This window comes from Globicephala melas, chromosome 11, assembly GCF_963455315.2.
Source record: "Globicephala melas chromosome 11, mGloMel1.2, whole genome shotgun sequence".
Taxonomy (NCBI): domain Eukaryota; kingdom Metazoa; phylum Chordata; class Mammalia; order Artiodactyla; family Delphinidae; genus Globicephala; species Globicephala melas.
Genome location: NC_083324.2, coordinates 233,091 through 250,941, shown reverse-complemented (window position 1 = coordinate 250,941; position 17,851 = coordinate 233,091). Strand labels below are relative to the sequence as shown.

General features: G+C 53.8%; 1 protein-coding gene and 2 pseudogenes across 8 annotated transcripts in view; 1 reads left to right on the top strand and 2 right to left on the bottom strand.

Moving 5' to 3' along the window:
- SLC41A3 (solute carrier family 41 member 3) overlaps positions 1–12,717 on the bottom strand; it is an 80,507-nt gene extending 67,790 nt beyond the window's left edge. For 7 of the 8 annotated variants that reach the window (XR_011377801.1, XR_011377798.1, XR_011377800.1 and 4 more), the window contains exons 1-2: positions 12,580–12,717; positions 3,531–3,817 (exon numbers count right to left, since the gene is read on the bottom strand). Coding sequence is in view for 4 of the 8 variants with exons in the window: in XM_070046576.1 (XP_069902677.1) it covers positions 3,531–3,785 (255 nt within the window). In the remaining 4 variants the exon portion in view is untranslated. Of the gene's footprint in view, positions 1–3,530; positions 3,818–12,262; positions 12,434–12,579 lie in introns of those variants that run through there. The other variant, XM_030850737.2, reaches the window with a different exon arrangement.
- On the bottom strand, positions 2,588–3,261 carry LOC115849466 (mitochondrial import receptor subunit TOM20 homolog; annotated as a pseudogene).
- LOC115849465 (heterogeneous nuclear ribonucleoprotein A1-like) lies at positions 5,126–6,088 on the top strand (annotated as a pseudogene).
- Positions 12,718–17,851: the final 5,134 nt, after the last annotated feature.

Genomic DNA, 17,851 nt, shown 5'->3' with positions numbered 1-17,851 from the left:
AGCAGCAGAACCCACCCCTCGGACCATGACTTAAGCCAGCTGATCACGCTGTTCCATTCCCTCTGCCTACATGTGGCTTTCACGTGGGATGTGCCTCCCATCTGGCCGGGGAGAGGCTGGGGAGTTAGTCCCCAGGTAAGTTTCCTTGCACTTAAGGAGGAACCAGAACACGGTCTGCTTTTCTCCCTCTGGACACGACACGCCTCTAGGACAAAGCTGACCTGTGGAGGCTGACTAGCAGGATTTGGGAAGATGCCGGGTCCTCGGAAACATCGTTGGCTGGTGGTGACACCACTTTCCAACCCCAGAATCGCCCTATCCTGGAAACCTCGTTTTGGGAGATGACATATTTTCTTCCTACTTACCCCACTGTAAGTTGGGTTTTCTGGTACCTGTGGCTGCAACCATCCTGATACAGCCAGGTGAGCTCAGGATGTTCAGATGCATTTTAGGAGGTTGGGTTTATCCCAGAGGCAGTAGGCAAGTGCACAGAGATTTAAAACTTGGGGAGAGCTGCATCGTGGGGCTGCTTGGCCGGGCCCTGCCCCCAGGCATGGGAAAGAAACACTAGAACAGGTATCTCTAATTCTTATCTGAGTTGCAGCTTTTGTGTAAGTTCTTAAACATCAGCACAGAACTACCTGTGATGGAGTATCGACGAGAATAAGAACGTCGGCCACAAACTCGGCCACAAACCCTCGTGGGCGAGGCCCAAGTCCAAGGCCCCGGCACCGCATGTCACAGCCCTCCCGGGAGCCCGACCTGGGCAGTTCTCCCTCAGCTCTGGTTTAAGAGGAGAAAACCGGGAACACAGGGCAGCCTGTGCCAGTGACAAAGGTCAGACGCAAACCCAGCTGGTTCTGCTCTGGAGTCTGGGCTCCAAGCCACACGGTGTTCTGTTACCTGCCGCTCGAAGCGCAACCTATAAACCAGCGTGTGCAGGGGACTCACGTGTCTGTATATTTACAGACAAGTATGTATGTGTATCAATGTGTGTATAAATACGCACGTGTACGTGACCTACACACGCGTGTCCGTATGTAGCAGTGAGCACATGTGCGTGTGCAGGGGATACATGCTCAGTGGTGTTATACCGAACACACCATGAAACAGGCTTTTTGAAAATCGCGGCACAGAGAACAGACTTCAGGGAGACAGTCAGGAGGGTGGCGAGGAGGCTGGCGGCCTTCAGGTGGAAGAGGGAATTCTTGGCGGAGGTCTGCGGCATGTGAACTTCTGGCACGCGGAAGCCAGGTGCTCTGGAGGCTGCAGCGGTGTGACTCACCACCGGGTAAAGGAGGATATGGGGCTGCAGGGCACCAGGTCACTGGAGGAAGGAGAGGGCTGAGGCGTCTGGGGATCACAGAGACCAAACGGGGGCCTGGGGCTGGGTCACACCAGGGCAGGGACTCTGGCGTGACACATAGCCATGCTGGGGTCTGAGCAGGTCTGGGAGGAACCTGGAAGGGCAGCTGGCTGTCACCAGTGCTGTGACGCTACGAGGAACTGGACTGCATGGGCTGGAAGGGTCACTGAGGACCCCAGGTGGCAGGGGAGGGGCAGGCAGGTAGTGGAGTGAAGTGGGTGCAGACCGAGGGACGGTGGGGACCGTGGACACCGAGACGGCAGTGACCACTAACTGTGGCTGTGAGGGAATGTGGGTCCAATGTTGGAAGAGTTGCCAGATTTTCAAGGGAAAACAGGAACTTGAATTTTTATGTGACATCTCTTGATTTTTAAGTGCTGGTCTTAAAAATTTTAAAGCACCAGCCTTACAGCTGAGTGGCAGACTGGGACTCAAACCCTGACTGGTTCCAAATCAGTGAGGGGCAGGCCTAAGTTCCCTGGGCACGGAGTGCCCACAGCAAGAGGGGCAGAGGCTGCCGCTCCTCCCGGCTCACCATTCCAGACAGTCTGTGTTCTCAGCTCCTTGCCAACCAACAGCGACGACCTGGCCACTAATGGCTTCAAGTATTCTCAGGTACCATGCTCTTCCAGGGAGGACTTCTGCCGATCATGCTGATGAAGGAATGGGGCTTTTGATACTCAAAGAACAAGAAAGGGAGGGTGGGCTTCCCTAGTGGCGCAGTGGTTGAGAGTCCGCCTGCTGATGCAGGGGACACGGGTTCGTGCCCCGGTCCGGGAAGATCCCACATGCCGCGGAGCGGCTGGGCCCATGAGCCATGGCCGCTGAGCCTGCGCGTCTGGAGCCTGTGCTCCGCAACGGGAGAGGCCACGACAGTGAGAGGCCCGCGTACCGCAAAAAAAAAAAAAGAAAGGGATGGTACACTGGTAGCTTTGTTGTCTGATGGGTTACTCCCAGTTCCTCACGCTATGGGGCTCTGTTAGGGTGTAAATCAAGGGGCCTGCCTCCCCTCATAGGGACGACAAGAGAAGTCAAGCTGCCGGGCAGAGAATGTCACCCCTCAGGAAGCACTAACTGGAACAGGAGTGGACACTCGACAGCAGGGTCAATTTTTGGAGACTGATGTGGGTATTGACCAAGAAGTCTCTCTCCTCTTCTTTTTTTTTAAAAAAGATTTTAAAAATGTTTTTTAATTGAGATGATTATGCTGACATTTGTTTCTCATTCCACATCATCTTCGGCCAAGCTCTGAGCACTTAACAATTCTCTAGTTGTTGGGAGCTTAGTCAGAAGCCTCTGGAACACTGGTGGCGGAAGAGTTTGCTGCAACACTTGCAGTAACCGCTGTGGATGTCCACACACAGCAATTGCGTTTGTCAGATGGTCCACACCCTTCTCACATTCACCTTGAGCTAGTAACTCTTTACTAAGCTGTATTTCTTTGAGGAAGAATTCCTGAATGGCTTCAGCATCTTTAAGGTCAGGTAGCTTGGAAAGTGCAGCTCTCTCCTTGGCAAGCTTCTGTTTCTTTCTTTGTTCTCGCAGCCTGTTCCTGAAGTTGGGGTCACTCTGCCTCTTGCAGTCGAAACAAATGCAGGACCTGCACACGTGGGCGGCAATGGCGCTGTTCTGGCCCTCCATCTCCTCTTCAATGAGGAGTGGGGTCGGCGGCGGTGGGGTCCGTGATGAAGCAGCTGGCCTAGAACCCTCTGAGCAGACTGCGCCGCTCTGTCCCGACGCCCACAGTGAGGGACGCGGAAAGCTTTTTTTTTTTTTTTTTTAAGAGCACACTTACAAAGGATTGACTGCCAAGGGCCACGCTCCCCTCTAAATACAGAATCTTGCGTGAAAATGAAACGGAGCTGACAGATAAAGAGCCAGTAACCTGATACCATTTAAGTACCTGGATTGTGCCAGGCCTGAAATCCAGCCCCTCAGATATTTCAATTATATGAGCTAATAATTGTCTCTTAAAGCTTAACCTGGGTTAAAGTTAGTCTCTGACGTCAGTAACTAAAAGAATCTTGCCCAAATTTTAGAAAAATGGTAGTTGAGAAGGTCCTGCCCCTTGCCCCCAAGCTGGACACAATGTGTACCTGCCTACTCCCTAGGCTGACACTAGACAGTACCCCACCCCCACCATCCCCATTTAGTCCCCTCTTACCTGGAAATAGTTCAAAAGGATGCCTGCCCCAGACAGTCCCAGGCCTGCAAACAGGAAGGGCACTGTCACCTGGAGGCCAATGGACAAGGTGGTCTCCCTGCTGAGCTCAGGCCCCAGGGGTTTAGGGGCCACCCTTTGGCTCTCAGGGACACTCAGCAGTCCATCTTCCGAGGCTTCAGGGAGTCTTCCTGTGCTGAGGCCGTGCAGCAGGCCCAGCTCCTCTGGCCTCCGCTGTCGGGTCTCCGTCCCGTCCATCTGAGTACAGCTGAGCCCCTGGCAGCCTTAATCTGGGAGACATAAAGCAACAGGGGTTGTAGGGCAGAGTTCCTGACCCCCATGGGGCTGACAGCCTGTAGGTTTTCACACCCTTCTGTCCAGCAGAGGCTGCATCGTTCTGTCTAATCCACAGCCCTTCCCTTGGAGCCTGCTCCACATGGCCTCCTGCAACCCGGATTTACAACAGTTTTTAATTTAATACGCACATGTTTGGGGAGAGAGTACATACAGAAGTGAACATTAAATATATATGAACTGGAGTCAGCAAAACTGGAGGTATTAGGACTTCTGAAAATTCTTTCCTCCATAAAAGCAACAAGAAAACTAAAACTGTCAGAATCTTCTTTTTCACAACTATGGATATTAATCAAAGGCTTGCAGCAACGTATTTCTTCAAGAAAAAATGCTGAATCTCAGCATAAACAGCCACAGAATGATGCCCACAACGTCTGTAATGTTTGAACTTGCCTTAGTCCCACCTCCTGCTCTCCAGCTCTGCAGCAGCCTTAAACACCAACTGCCTGGAAAGATGAGAATGGGCCAGAGCTTTCTCAAAGCCTCGTTCCCAAAGAACTGTCACTATTGGACATCAGGTAGCTCACCAGAAGACGCCAGCTGCAGACTCTGTATGTCACCTGACTTGTGGTTTGCTTCGTATAAAAAGCCTTTTCCCTTTTTGGCTGCCTGAGGCAGTAGATAATAGTTGGGGTTAACAACACACTAGCCAAAAAGCCTAAAAGGAAAAGCTGTGGAATGAGATGCCTACTTGGGTTTTGAAAAGGTTCCATACAATCGCAGGACACTAGAAGGCCACTGGCATTGGGCTGCTCAGGAAATACCCGAGGAGACCCAAGCTCTCACCTCTGACTCATCTGGAGGCTCAGTACAAGCAGGAAGTGAAGGCTAAGGTAGGGCTACCAACTGCCTGAGTGAGGGTTGAAGGGATGCCCTGACATGCACACAGGGCCCCTTTGGCAAGGACTGGGAGACCCGTCGGCACCAGGCCTGGCGTTCAAGGAATTCTCCATCAATCACTAAGCAGAGCCTTCAGTGCCACATAGAATAGAGAAAACAGACTAAAGAATTAGTTCGGACAAGTCATGAAACAAACAACACCTACAGTAAGCAGCAATAACAAACGACCCTGAGAAGAAGAGGGGAGAATCTGATTTCCAGAGGTGCCACATTATTTTATTTTAAATGTCCAGACTAACTAGACAAAAGCTTTAAATCAGCTATTTAAAATACGTTCAGCCTTTCTGCTCGTGGACGCCGCCGAGTAGGCATCGTTGACGTCTCCTCCCCCCTCCCCTGCCGTCATGTCTCAGTCAGAGTCACCCAAAGAGCCCTAACAGCTGCGGAAGCTCTTCATCGGAGGTTTGAGCTTTGAAATAACCGATGAGAGTCTGAGGAGCCATCTTGAGCAGCGGGGAGCGCTCACAGACTGTGTGGTAATGAGGGATCCAAACACCAAGCGCTCCAGAGGCTTCGGGTTTCTCACATACGCCACTGTGGAGGAGGTGGGTGCGGCCATGAGTGCAAGGCCACACGAGGTGGATGGAAGAGTTGTGGAACCAAAGAGGGCCGTCTCAAGAGAAGATTCTCAAAGACCTGGTGCCCACTTAACTGTGACAAAGGTTTTTGTTGGTGGCATTAAAGAAGACACTGATGAACATCACCTAAGGGATTATTTTGAACAGTAGGGGAAAAGTGAAGTGATTGAAATCATGACTGATCAAGGCAATGGCAAAAAGAGAGGCTTTGCTTTCGTAACCTTTGATGACCATGACTCTGTAGACAAGACTGTCATTCAGAAATACCACACTGTGAATGGCCACAACTGTGAAGGAAGGAAAGCCCTATCTAAGCAAGAGATGGCTAGTGCCTCATCCAGCCAAAGAGGTCGAAGTGGTTCTGGAAACTTTGGTGGTGGTCGTGGAGGTGGTTTTGGTGGGAATGACAACTTTGGTCGTGGAGGAGACTTCAGTGGTCTAGGTGGCTTTGGTGGCAGCCACAGTGGTGGTGGATATGGTGGCAGTGGGCATGTCTATAACGGATTTGGTAATGATGGAAGCAATTTTGGAGGTGGTGGAAGCTACAATGATTTTGGCAGTTACAACAATCAATCTTAAAATTTTGGACCCATGAAAGGAGGAAACTTTGGAGGCAGAAGTTCTGGCCCCTAGGGTGGTGGAGGCCAATAGTTTGCCAAACCCCGAAACCAAGGTGGCTGTGGTGGTTCCAGCAGCAGCAGGAGCTATGGCAGTGGCAGAAGGTTTTGATTACTGCCAGGAAACAAAGCTTAGCAGGAGAGGAGAGCCAGAGGAGTGACGGGGAAGCTCCAGGCTACAACAGATGTGTGAGCTCAGCCAAGCACAGTGGTGGCAGGGCCTCGCTGCTACAAAGAAGATGTGTTTTAGACAATACTCATGTGTATGGGCAAAAAAACTCGAGGACTGTATTTGTGACTAATTGTATAACAGGTTATTTTAGTTTCTGTTCCGTGGAAAGTGTAAAGCATTCCAACAAAGGGTTTTAATGTAGATTTTTTTTTTTGAACCCATGCTGTTGATTGCTAAGTGTAATAGTCTGATCATGCCGCTGAATAAATGTGTCTTTTTAAAATAAATAAAAATAAATAAATAAAATATGTTCAAAGAACTTAAGGAGCCATGTCTAAAGAAGGAAAGCATGACCCATCCTGTACAGGCATCCTCGGTAAGATTAACGGCTCTTTCTCATCAGACATCATGGAGCCAGAAGAAATCAAGAAGCCGTAACATGTTGAAAGCGCTGGAAGAGTTCTATGGGCAGCGAAATTATCCTTCAAAAATGAAGGTGAAATTGATTTCCCGATAAACGAAAAGAGAGAATTTGTCACTAGCACATCGGCCCTAGGGGAAATACCAAAGGGAGACTTTGAGGCTAAAATGAAAGGACCCAGACAGCTGTTTGTCCACATGAAGAAATAAAGAGCATTATAGCAAGGGTAACTAATAGGCATATTTTACAAAATAGTGTAAGCGTTATTTTTTTGTTAGTAACTCTTTTCTTGTATCTGATTTAAAGACAATTGCATAATGCAGTAGTTATAAATCAGTGTTGATGGGCACACAATGTAGAAGGACGCAACTTGTATGACAGTAAGGCCACAAAAGGGTGGGCGTAGAGCTATATACGAACAAAGTTTGTATATACTGGTAAATTAAGTTGCTACTGAGTTAAAAATAACTATATTATATATATATATCTTATAAATATCTCATATATAGAAATACAATGATAAAGGTTAGGGCACACTAGAAAATACATGAGATCTAGTACGAAAGAAGGCAGTAATGGAGAATAAAGGAACAGAAAGAACCGTAAGAGACACAGAAAACAAAGCACTCCAACCCAGCAACAGCAAAATACATATTCTCATCAAGTACACACGCAACATTCTCCAGAATGGACCACACATCTGGGAGAAAACAAGTCTCAAATTTAAAAGGACTGAAATCATACGAAGTATGTTCTCCAACCACAATGGAATGAAATTACAAACAAATAACAGAAGAAACTTTGGGAAGTTACAAATATGTGCAAATTGAAACACATGCTCAAGTAACTGATGGGTCAGAGAAGAGCACACAAGAGAAATCAGAAAATTATTTGAGAGAAATAAAAACGCAACATACCAGAACGTACGGAATGCTGGGAAGACAGTGTTTAGAGGGAAATTTATATCTGTAAGTACCAATGTTAAAAAAGAAGAGCTCAAATAAATAATCTTTCACCTTAAGAAAAATAATGAAGAAGAGCAAAATCACCACCATCCCCCTGAAAAAATAGTAGGAAGTAGGAAGTAATAAAGATTAGAGTGATAATAAGTGGAACAAAGAATAGGAAAACAATAGGGAAAACCAACAAATACAAAGGTTGGGTCTCGGGAAAGACTGAAAAAATTGACAAACCTTTAGCTGACCAAGAAAAAAAGAGAAAAGACTCAAATACTTAAGAGGGGACATTACTTCCAAACTTATAAATTTGAAAATAATTATGAGGGAATACTATGAACGACTGTATGCCAACAAATTAGAAAACCTAGATGAAATGGACAAATTCCTAGCAACGCCCAAACTAACTCAAGAAAAAAAAATTCTTTTTAACTAAAAGACCTATAACGAGACTGAATTAGTAATAAAAATATTCTTATAAAGTCCAAGGTCAGACGACTTCAGTAGGGAATATAAAGCATGCAGGTTGGAAAGGAAGAAGTAAAACTACCTCCATTTAGAGATGGCATGATCTTGTACATAGAAAATCCTAAAGGACACATACATACACACACACACACACAACTATTACAGCTAATCAACAAGTACAGCAAGGTTGTAGGATACAAAATTGACACAAAAAAGTTAAGTTTTATTTCTATACACTAGCGATGAACAATGGGTTTTCTGTTCTACGGAACTGTACGTTTTAAAGGGTGAATTTTGGGTATGTGATTTATATCTCAATAAAAAGTATGAATCATTTGTGGAATAAGGGCAAGAAACAGAACACTCCCAGCCTCCGCAGACTCTCTGAAATAACCACTCCCCGCCAGAATAGTGCTAACTCGAGACACGATCACACCTCAGCTTGTTCTATTTCTCCTTCACTTTTACCAACTATGACTACAGCGCTAAACAACAGATGGTCCTCTCCCTTTACTCTTTTTTTTGGGTGGGGGCGGGGGCTGCACCACGCATGGCTTGTGGGATCTTAATTCCCCGACCAGGCATTGATCCCACACCCTCGGCAGTGAATTCCTGACAGTCACCTCTCTTACCCACGACTTGTTACCTGAGGTCAACCATGGTCCAAAAGTAATGGAAAATTCCAGAAATAAGTTCTAAATTGCGTGCTGTTCTAAGCAGTGGGACGAAAGCTCGCACTGTTCAGCTCTGTTCTGCTGGGGACGTGAATCATCTCTTTGTCTGGCATATCCACCCGCTGGTCACTCACTTAGCAGCTTTGTAGGTTACCAGATCCACCGCCATGGTATTACAGCACTTGTGTTCAAGTCACCCTTATTTTACTTAATAACGGCCCCCAAGCACAAGCGTAGTCATGCTGTGCCTAATTTATACATTAAACTTCATCACAGGTATGTATGTACAGGAAGAAGCAGAGTAGATGCAGGGTTCAGCACAACCGTGGTTTCAGGCATCCACAGGGGGTCTTGGGACGTATCCCCCATGGGTAAGGGGGGATCCCACAGTAGTGTTCTGCTCACTTTGCAATTTAGATCACTAAGATCACACTCCATTTATTTTTTTCATGTCTTGTTTCTTTCACTGGACATTATACTTCCGAGATTCAGCCACACTGCTGAATCTGTTTCATTTTATTGTTACTGTTATTGTTACTGTTAGAAAGCAACCGCATGAATATACCACAATCCATTCACCTGTTCTACGCTTGAGGGACCATCCAACTTACCTTCCTTTCCAAAATAAAAACTTGATTGCTTTTATTACACAAGTAACGTGTTCATGAGAAATAAGATTTACACAATACAAAAAGGTATAAATAAGTTTAATTCCTCAACGTTACTGCTCCAAGATCACTAATGCTAAGTCTAGTGTATATCCTTCCAATGCACACATACACATATATATACACAGTGTACACATACACATATCCTTCGAATGTACACACACATACACAGTGTACACATACACATATCATTCCAATGTACACACACAGTGTACACATACACATATATATACGCCATGTACACACATATATATACACCATGTACACGTATATATACACAACGTACACATACGCATATCCTTCCAATGTACACATACGCATATCCTTCCAATGTACACATACACATATACACAATGTACACATATATATATACACGATGTACACATACACACACACTCTCACACTCATACTGTAGTTTTTTAATCAGCTCTAGATCCGGGGTGTCTTTAAATATGAAATGTATGCACCTTTCCACCTCTCTCTTCAGTAGAGATGCCTTTATGCCTTCTCGTCATCCTCGATAGCTGACCCCAGTTTCAGGTGAGGAATGAGGTGGTGGGCTTACTGCACCCAGCTGCCGGTAAACTTTTTTCCCAGAGGATTTCTAGCTTCAGGAAGAGCAGGGGCACGTGGCTACCTGTTTAACACGCAGCCCCTCCCCAGGGGCAGCAGAGGAGGTGCTGGGCAGAAGAGGGGTGCGCTGGGCACAATGAACGGAGGCAAAGGGGAGCCCCTCATCTCCAGCCTGCAGAACTGCGGCCGGGGCAAGCTCTGCTTGGCTCAAAGAGGCAGCAAACCACTTAAGTCCGGGAGTTACTCATTCCCACCTGCCCTGCACCTCCTGCCAAGCAGCCCAGGGCCGCCCACTGGTCGGCCCACCCGCAGGGGCTGCCCTCACTGGGGACCCAAGCCCTGGTCCTTCATGGGGGCTGGAACCCGCTTCCACCCCGCCGTGGGCTTCTGGCCCTCCACCTCTAAGCCCGGCCCCTTCCTTTAAACTCCTGCCACACTCTCGGCGATGCTGGGGATCTGAGCCAGGACGCCCCGTCGGGCCGTGGCGCAGAGGCGGTAGCGGAGGGGGAGGAGGTTCCAGGCCTGCCCCACGGAGCAGCGCCCGTGCTCAAAGCCGCCGGCGGGCTCTCGGGTCCCCACTCCGCATTCCTCGTGGAACCCACAGGACGGAGGACGCTGGGCACAACAGGGTTACGGGCCCAGGGCTTCAGGGCCGTGTCCCTCATCTCTTCAAAAGTAACGACCCCACTCCCATGACTCGGGGGGCGATTCTTTACCCCCTTAGTCTTCACCAGACCCCAGGATGGCCCGGCCAGTACTGCCCCGCTGCCCCCACCCACGGCGGACAGGGCCAGAGAGGCGGCCCCCTGTCCCAGGCCCAGCTCAGCTGCTCAAGGACGCCACCTGCAAGGTGTCCTCACTCAGTTTCCCCCCTCGACCTCTGCAGGGTCGTCTGCTGGGAAAGGAACCTGCTCTAGGATGTGCCTCAAAAACAAGCTCCCTGACCTCAAGTCACCCGCTGGCTCTCAGCCCACCTCCCTCCCGCCCTTCAGGACACAACCACAGACACACGTCGCTCTGCTCAGCACCAACGGCCCCTCCCTGCAAGCGCCTGAGCCAGGCCGGCGGTGACCAGCCCGGCTCCAGCAGGACCCCCAAGCCCAGCCCCCACTCCACCCAGCCCCCGCGCCTCACCACACGCGCGCCTCAGCCCCACACGCGCCTCACCCCACGCGTGCCTCACCCCACACGCGCCTCACCACACGCGCCTCGCCCCACACGCGCCTCGCCCCCACACGCGTCTCGCCCCACACGCGCCTCACCCCCCACACGCGCCTCACCCCCCACACGCGCCTCACCCCCCACACGCCTCACCCCCCACGCGCCTCACCCCACGCGCGCCTCACCCCCCACACGCGCCTCGCCCCACACGCGCCTCACCCACACGCGCCTCGTCCCACACGCGCCTCACCCCCCACACGCGCCTCACCCCACGCGCCTCACCCCACACGGCTCACCCCCCACACGCGCCTCGCCCCACACGCGCCTCACCCCCCACACGCCTCACCCCACGCGCGCCTCACCCCCCACACGCGCCTCACCCCCCACACGCGCCTCACCCCCCACACGCCTCACCCCACGCGCGCCTCACCCCCCACACGCGCCTCACCCCCCACACGCGCCTCACCCCCCACACGCGCCTCACCCCCCACACGCGCCTCACCCCACACGCGCCTCACCACACGCGCCTCGCCCCACACGCGCCTCGCCCCCACACGCGCCTCAGCCCCCACACGCGCCTCAGCCCCCACACGCGCCTCACCCCACACGCGCCTCACCCCACACGCGCCTCACCCCCCACACGCGCCTCACCCCACACGCGCCTCACCCCACACGCGCGCCTCAGCCCCACACGCGCCTCACCCCACACGCGCCTCACCCCACACGCGCCTCACCCCCCACACGCGCCTCACCCCACACGCGCCTCAGCCCCCACACGCGCCTCACCCCACACGCGCCTCACCCCACACGCGCCTCACCCCACACGCGCGCCTCAGCCCCACACGCGCCTCACCCCACACGCGCCTCACCCCACACGCGCCTCACCCCCCACGCGCGCCTCGCCCCACACGCGCCTCGCCCCACACGCGCCTCACCCCCCACACGCGCCTCGCCCCCCACACGCGCCTCACCCCACACGCGCCTCGCCCCCACACAGCTCCTCCCCTCCTATACGTGTGTCCTTGGAAAAGTTAAACTTCTGCGCCTCCTTAGGGTGCTGAAGACACGGGACTAACGCATCCGCATCACAGGACTCGTGGCCTGTCGCCACCCGCAGCACAAACCCTCAGCGGTTAACTCCCCCGCACCAGAATCACCTGGAAGGCCGTTAACGGCAGCCGCGCTGGACCCACCTGGTGCTTTCCCGTCACTGGTGGGGGTGGCGAGCGGGGCGTCGGCGCCGACGCCGGGTGCTGTGGGCGCGGGCCCCACAGCTACCTGAGCTCCGGGCCGAGGGTGTCCCCATCCCGCTCTCCAGGCCCCGGCCGCGCGGACCGCCCCCTGCTCCCCCAGTCCTGCCTCCTCTTCCGCGTACGTTCTGCTCCACCCGGCTCCCGGCCCTCGGAGCCCCGGGCCGCCCCTCCGCGTACCCGGCTCCCGGCCCTCGGAGCCCCGGGCCGCCCCTCCGCGCACCCCGCCCCGGGCTCATCGGGCGCAGAGCTGCACTCACCGGATAGCCCCGGGCGGCGGCGAGAAGCGACTCGGCTGGAAGAGCAGCTAGGCCGCTGGGGCCACGGAGGAGGCGGGACTGCGGCCTTCTCCCAAAGCCCGCCCTAAAACCCGGAGTCCCCGCCCAGCCCCGGAGTCCCCGCCCCCGGGCCCGGAGTCCCCGCCCCCAAACCCGGAGCCGCGCTCCCCGGCCCCCTCCGCCCGGCCGCGAGGACCGGGACTCTGGGCGGGGTCTCGGGGGCGGGACAGGCCCTGGGGCGGGGCTGGGGGGACCGGCGGGGGAAATGGCCGGTTGGGCCGCGCAGATCGCCTTCCCCCCCTCCCGGGCTGCAGGGCGGGCTCCCCAGGATTCTGGCGGCTGCAGGGCCGCGAGTAGGCCCGGAGGAGGGGCGTGAGGGGCCGTCTTCCCCCGTCGGTGTCGTCCCGGAAACGCTCGGGCGGCCCGGGGCAGTAAAATGGCCCCACGCCCCTCGGGCCGCGGGCATGCGCTGCATCGTGCTTTTTTTTTTTTTCATCTAAATCCTGGGCCTCGCACACACCTTTTTTTCTCCCGCAGTAATTTTAAAGCATCCGGCAGACATATTTCACCTGTAAATACTTGAATCTTTATCTAATCGATAAGGCCTGTTTTCTGAAACATTTCCATAATACCGGCATCACACCTGACAAAGTTAATAATACCCAGCGGTTCAGCTTTCCTCGATGCACTCCAAACTATCTTTTGACCGTTGCCCTGCTCTAGCCAAGGTGGGAGGAAGGATGAGATTTTGGAGGGAGTCTCAGGCAAAGCTCACCTGCAGGGTTTGCTAGGAGCCTGCTCAGGGTCACAGCCAGAATGTGGTCCCACGGAGGGAAGTCCCAGGCAGGGGAGGGGCCATCTAGTGCAGATGGAGGCCAGATATTCAGCAAGACTCAGTAAATACTGCACTATATTATTGCAACAAAAGACAACTTTGCGTGTGAAACACAGAGTTCTCCAGTCACAGACACACGTGCACTCTGTTTTTCAGGACATGTGGCCTTCTTGATCCATGTCTGGTTTTGGAGCTCCCCAGGCGCCTGGACTTCAGAGGGCCAGCCATCCTTTGGCCCCTCCTGCCCTCCCCATGAAACAGGGTTCATGTCACCTGTAGCCAGGAGTCCTGCTCTCAACTTTGTAGACCTGCTCCAGCTACCTGGGACCCAGGAATTCCCACTGGCTCCAAGCCCTTTCCGCTGATGTGCCCAGATCAGCAATCCAAAGAAGAAACGGGTCCAGGAACACGGGCTTTCCCTTCCCACAGGGCCACTGGGAAGTCCAGTGGCCTCCCAAGTTGCTATGGAGGTACATTTGTCAAGGCCAGAAATTAGAATGACCCCCTTTTACAACTTGTTTGTTTTATTTGCAATTCCTATGAATGCAAATATGCCTTGTGGGCCCCCATTTGTACTCTTGCCCTGGGTTCTGTAAATTTTGTGGCTGTCTTGGTTCAGTATAATTATGGGCACAAGAAATATTTCATTTCATTCTTAGCTTTACTACAAGAAAAATAAACCAGCAAAAGCATAATGATAAATGGCAACTTACAGTTGACCTCCGTAGTAGAGAAAGCACGAGAGAATGTAGCCCTCTTGCAAAGGGGCAGACGCAGCCAAGCTCCAAAGGATGGCTGCCATGCCAGGATGTGGGGCCCGTTCTCTGGGGCCTCGGCAGGTGGCAGGCAGCGTGCACCAGTCCTGCAAGCTGGCTCGTGCCCAGTTTGCCCCTTCGCTTCCCCTCTCACTGGTGTTTACAGGTGCCCAGAGCGCTGGGTGTCCAGGGCCCTGGCCAGATTCCACGCAGTGAGTAGCTTTTGCAAAGAGCTACTCTGCCCAAACTGTAGTTTTTGGATGGAAACGTAAGAAATGCAGACACGAAAGACGTTTGCAAATGATACAGTTCCATACAGTGTTAGGGGATATTATGGGCTCAGCTGTGGCTTCAAAATTCACATGCTGAAGCCCTGACCTCCAGCGTGCCTGTATTTGGAAATGGGGCCTATAAGGAGGCAATAAAGGTTAACTAAGGTCATGGAGGGGGGCCCGGCTAGGACTGGTGTCCTAACGAGGAGCTGCGGCCCTGTGATGACCCAGCGAGCAGGTGGCCGTCTACAAGCCGGGAAGAAGAGCCTCGCCAGAAACCAACCCTGCAGGCACCTTGATCTGGGAACTTCCAGCCTCCAGAACCGTGAGAAGATAAACTTCTGTGGTTTAAGCTGTTCCGTCCCTGGCGTTCTGTTATAGCACCCTAATCTGACTAAGGCAGGGGTTAATACTTCACAGCAAGCTGACTTTAGGAAAGCTATGGACCTCAGCTTTCTCATCTGTAACGTGGGGATAGTATTAGTGCTGCCTCACAGGTCGGAGGACGACAGGAGGGTCCTTGTGAAGCCCTCAGCACACGAACGGGGAGCCCAGTAGGTGTTTGCTGCTACTGAGTTTATTGTTACCATTGAAGTTCTGACGGATGAGTCCAGGCACCCGGATGGCCCACTGGGGGATGTGTGGGGCACAAGGAAGGCCTGACCCTGCCTGCACCTTTCCTCATGTCTGTCCCAGATTCCTGCTGTCACTCTGCCACCACGGCATCCACCCTTGTTCCCAGCCAGTCCTTGTCTTCCCCAAACGGCCTTCAGTTTGGTGGCAGCAGCCCTGGCGCCACCCCCTTCCCTCCTGCCCTCCATGCCCACCCAGTGTGAGGGCCGGTGGGCAGACCTGCTGGGCGGGGGCCCTTGTGACGGGCTGGCCAAGCCCTGCCCTCCCGCGCAGACTGACCCCGCAAAGTGACGGGAGTTTAGGGCCCTCGGCCTCTTCCCACAATGAGCCCACCTGCCCTGCAGTGCCGCTCAGCTGTGCCTTCATCGCCCCCGGCCTCCTGCCCACCCCGTCCCACACAGCCTCCCTCTGCACGGCCTCCTTCGGCCTCTGCTTGGGAGCTGTCGCCCCCGGGGGGCGTCAGGCACGGGTCCTCAACCTCCTTCCTGTGATGTCCCGACGCCTCTTAGCCACGTCACTGTGCTATACTAGGGAGGGTACTTTTGCCTCTCACACCCCAAATTCCTCAGGGGACTGTTGGTTCGTCCTTGGATTCCCGCCGGGAAGAGACCTGGAGATGAGCTTGTCTGGGAGGTGGTCCCAGGAAACCTGCTGGGAGAGTCGGGGGGTGGGGGGACCGGGAGGCAGCCGGGGCGCCTGGAGCTCAGTCCTTGGAGATCCCACCCCAAGGCCCTGCCAACTCCTATCCCACCAGGCCTCAAGTGAGGGCTGCTTCCAGGACAACGGAGCCCTGGACCTTGAGGCCAGGTGGGCAGGTGGCTCACGAGGGCAGAGAGACGTCCCAGGAGTCCCTGCAGGTCCCACAGCCAGGCTGCAGGACATCAGATATCCAGGCACGCGCTCTGGGCCCCTGTGCTTTCTGTGTGGCCCGCGGACCCCCTTTCTCGGATGAGGAAACTCCCAAAGGTCAAGGCCACGCCTCGAGAGGCAGAGCCGGGCTTCAGACTCTGTTCTAAGGCCAGTCTCTCCATTCCATCGGTCTGTCTCTTTCAAACAGATGACAGTGAGTGGATGAAGGGCCGCACTCTGATTAACCCAGGGCTCCAGGTAAGAGTTCACCGCTCTACGATGGTCTGGTGTTTGGTACTAAAGTCAGGGAGGAAGAAACGGGCCTGCCCTCCAGGGTGCCCAGCAGGGCTGGGTCAGGGGCGTGGGACCTCTCGCCCTGCTGGACGGCCTCCCCACGGCAGGCAGCCTGGGGGTCTTCTCCACCCTACACTGCCGAGGCCCGAGCAGGCGGCAGCGGGACTCACCTGCCTGAAATGCGGGCACTTGGGTGCACCTTGGAGAAGTTGCTGGTTCTCCCTCCAGGTGGGGCATCAGGAGCGATGGTCCAGCTCCCAGGACCCGGCTGGGCGGGGCCGCCGAAGGGAGCAGCCACGGAGAAGGCGCCTCGGGGCCCCGGACCTGCAGGGCCCGAAGTGACGGAGCCACCGCTAAAAACAGTCCTGCACTTTGAAGAGATCTGGGGTCAGCGAGAGTCTGTCCCCGACCCGTGAGATGCGGATGTCCCCTCCCCAGCGTCTCCCAAAGGCCGTGCCCTGACTTGGGGTCTGGCCCATAAGAAAGACGTATTTGGTCTTTGCCCACCGTTCCTGGCACGGAGCTCCCAAAACCCTTGGAATTTCCTCTGCTGAGAGGGATGAAGGTGTCTTTCCTTATGTTGATGAGCTGACTCTGGGAAACCACCCAAGGATGGGGCTGGATGCCAGTGGAGCCGCCGTGTGATCAGAGGCCTGGAACGTGGGTCCCAGCCCCTGACCTTCCGGGAGGGCAGGGGGGCTGGAGGCGGAATCAATCACCAGTGGCCGTGATGTAGTCAATCACGCCCGCGTAAGGAACCCTCCACAGAAACCCCGAAGGAGCGGGTTCAGAGAGCGCCCAGGCTGGGAAGGCGTGGAGGCTGGGGGGGGGGGGGGCGTGCGGGGATGGGCGTGGAAGCTCGGGGCCCTTCCCCCACCCTCCCCAGAGCGTCTCTTCCGTCTGGCTGCCCCTGAGCCACGCCTCTTATCAGAAGCCTATGATCTAGTAAGTCAAGTGTTCCTCTGAGTTCTCTGAGCTGCTCTAGCAAGTTAATCCAACCTGAGGAGGGGGCCGTGGGAACCTCTCATCTACAGCCGGTGGGTCAGAAGCACACGTGACAACCTGGCTTCAACTGGCATCTGAAGTCGGGGGGCGGGCAGACTTGCGGGACTGAGCCCATAACCTGGGGGATCTGATGCCCTCACAGCTCTAAACTGTTGTGTACTGTGTAGAGACTAGGCACAGATTTACAGGTGAAGAGTGTGCATCTTCTTCCTTCTGGCGGTGAGCGACAGCTCAGCTCCGTGAGTCGCCTCACTTGCCGTTAACATTAAAGTCTCTGCTGGGAGAGTTTCAGTTTTGCAAGATGAACAAGTTCTGAAGGTGATGCTGGTGACGGTTGCCTGGCAACATGAGCATACTTAACGCCACTGACCTGTACACTTGAAAGGGGTTAAGATGGTTACGTTTTATGTTAGGTGTACTCTACCACAATTTTATAATTTTGGAGCCTTTCGTAAACACACAGGCCCTGATCAGGCCCCACCCGCTTTGCAGTTGAGCCCCCTGGTTCTACCGCGAGAGCAATCTGATTTCAGGTTAGTTCCCGGAGCCTGAGCGAAGCCCAGCTCTCCCACCTCTATGTACCGAAGCACATAATATTTTCTTTAAAATCC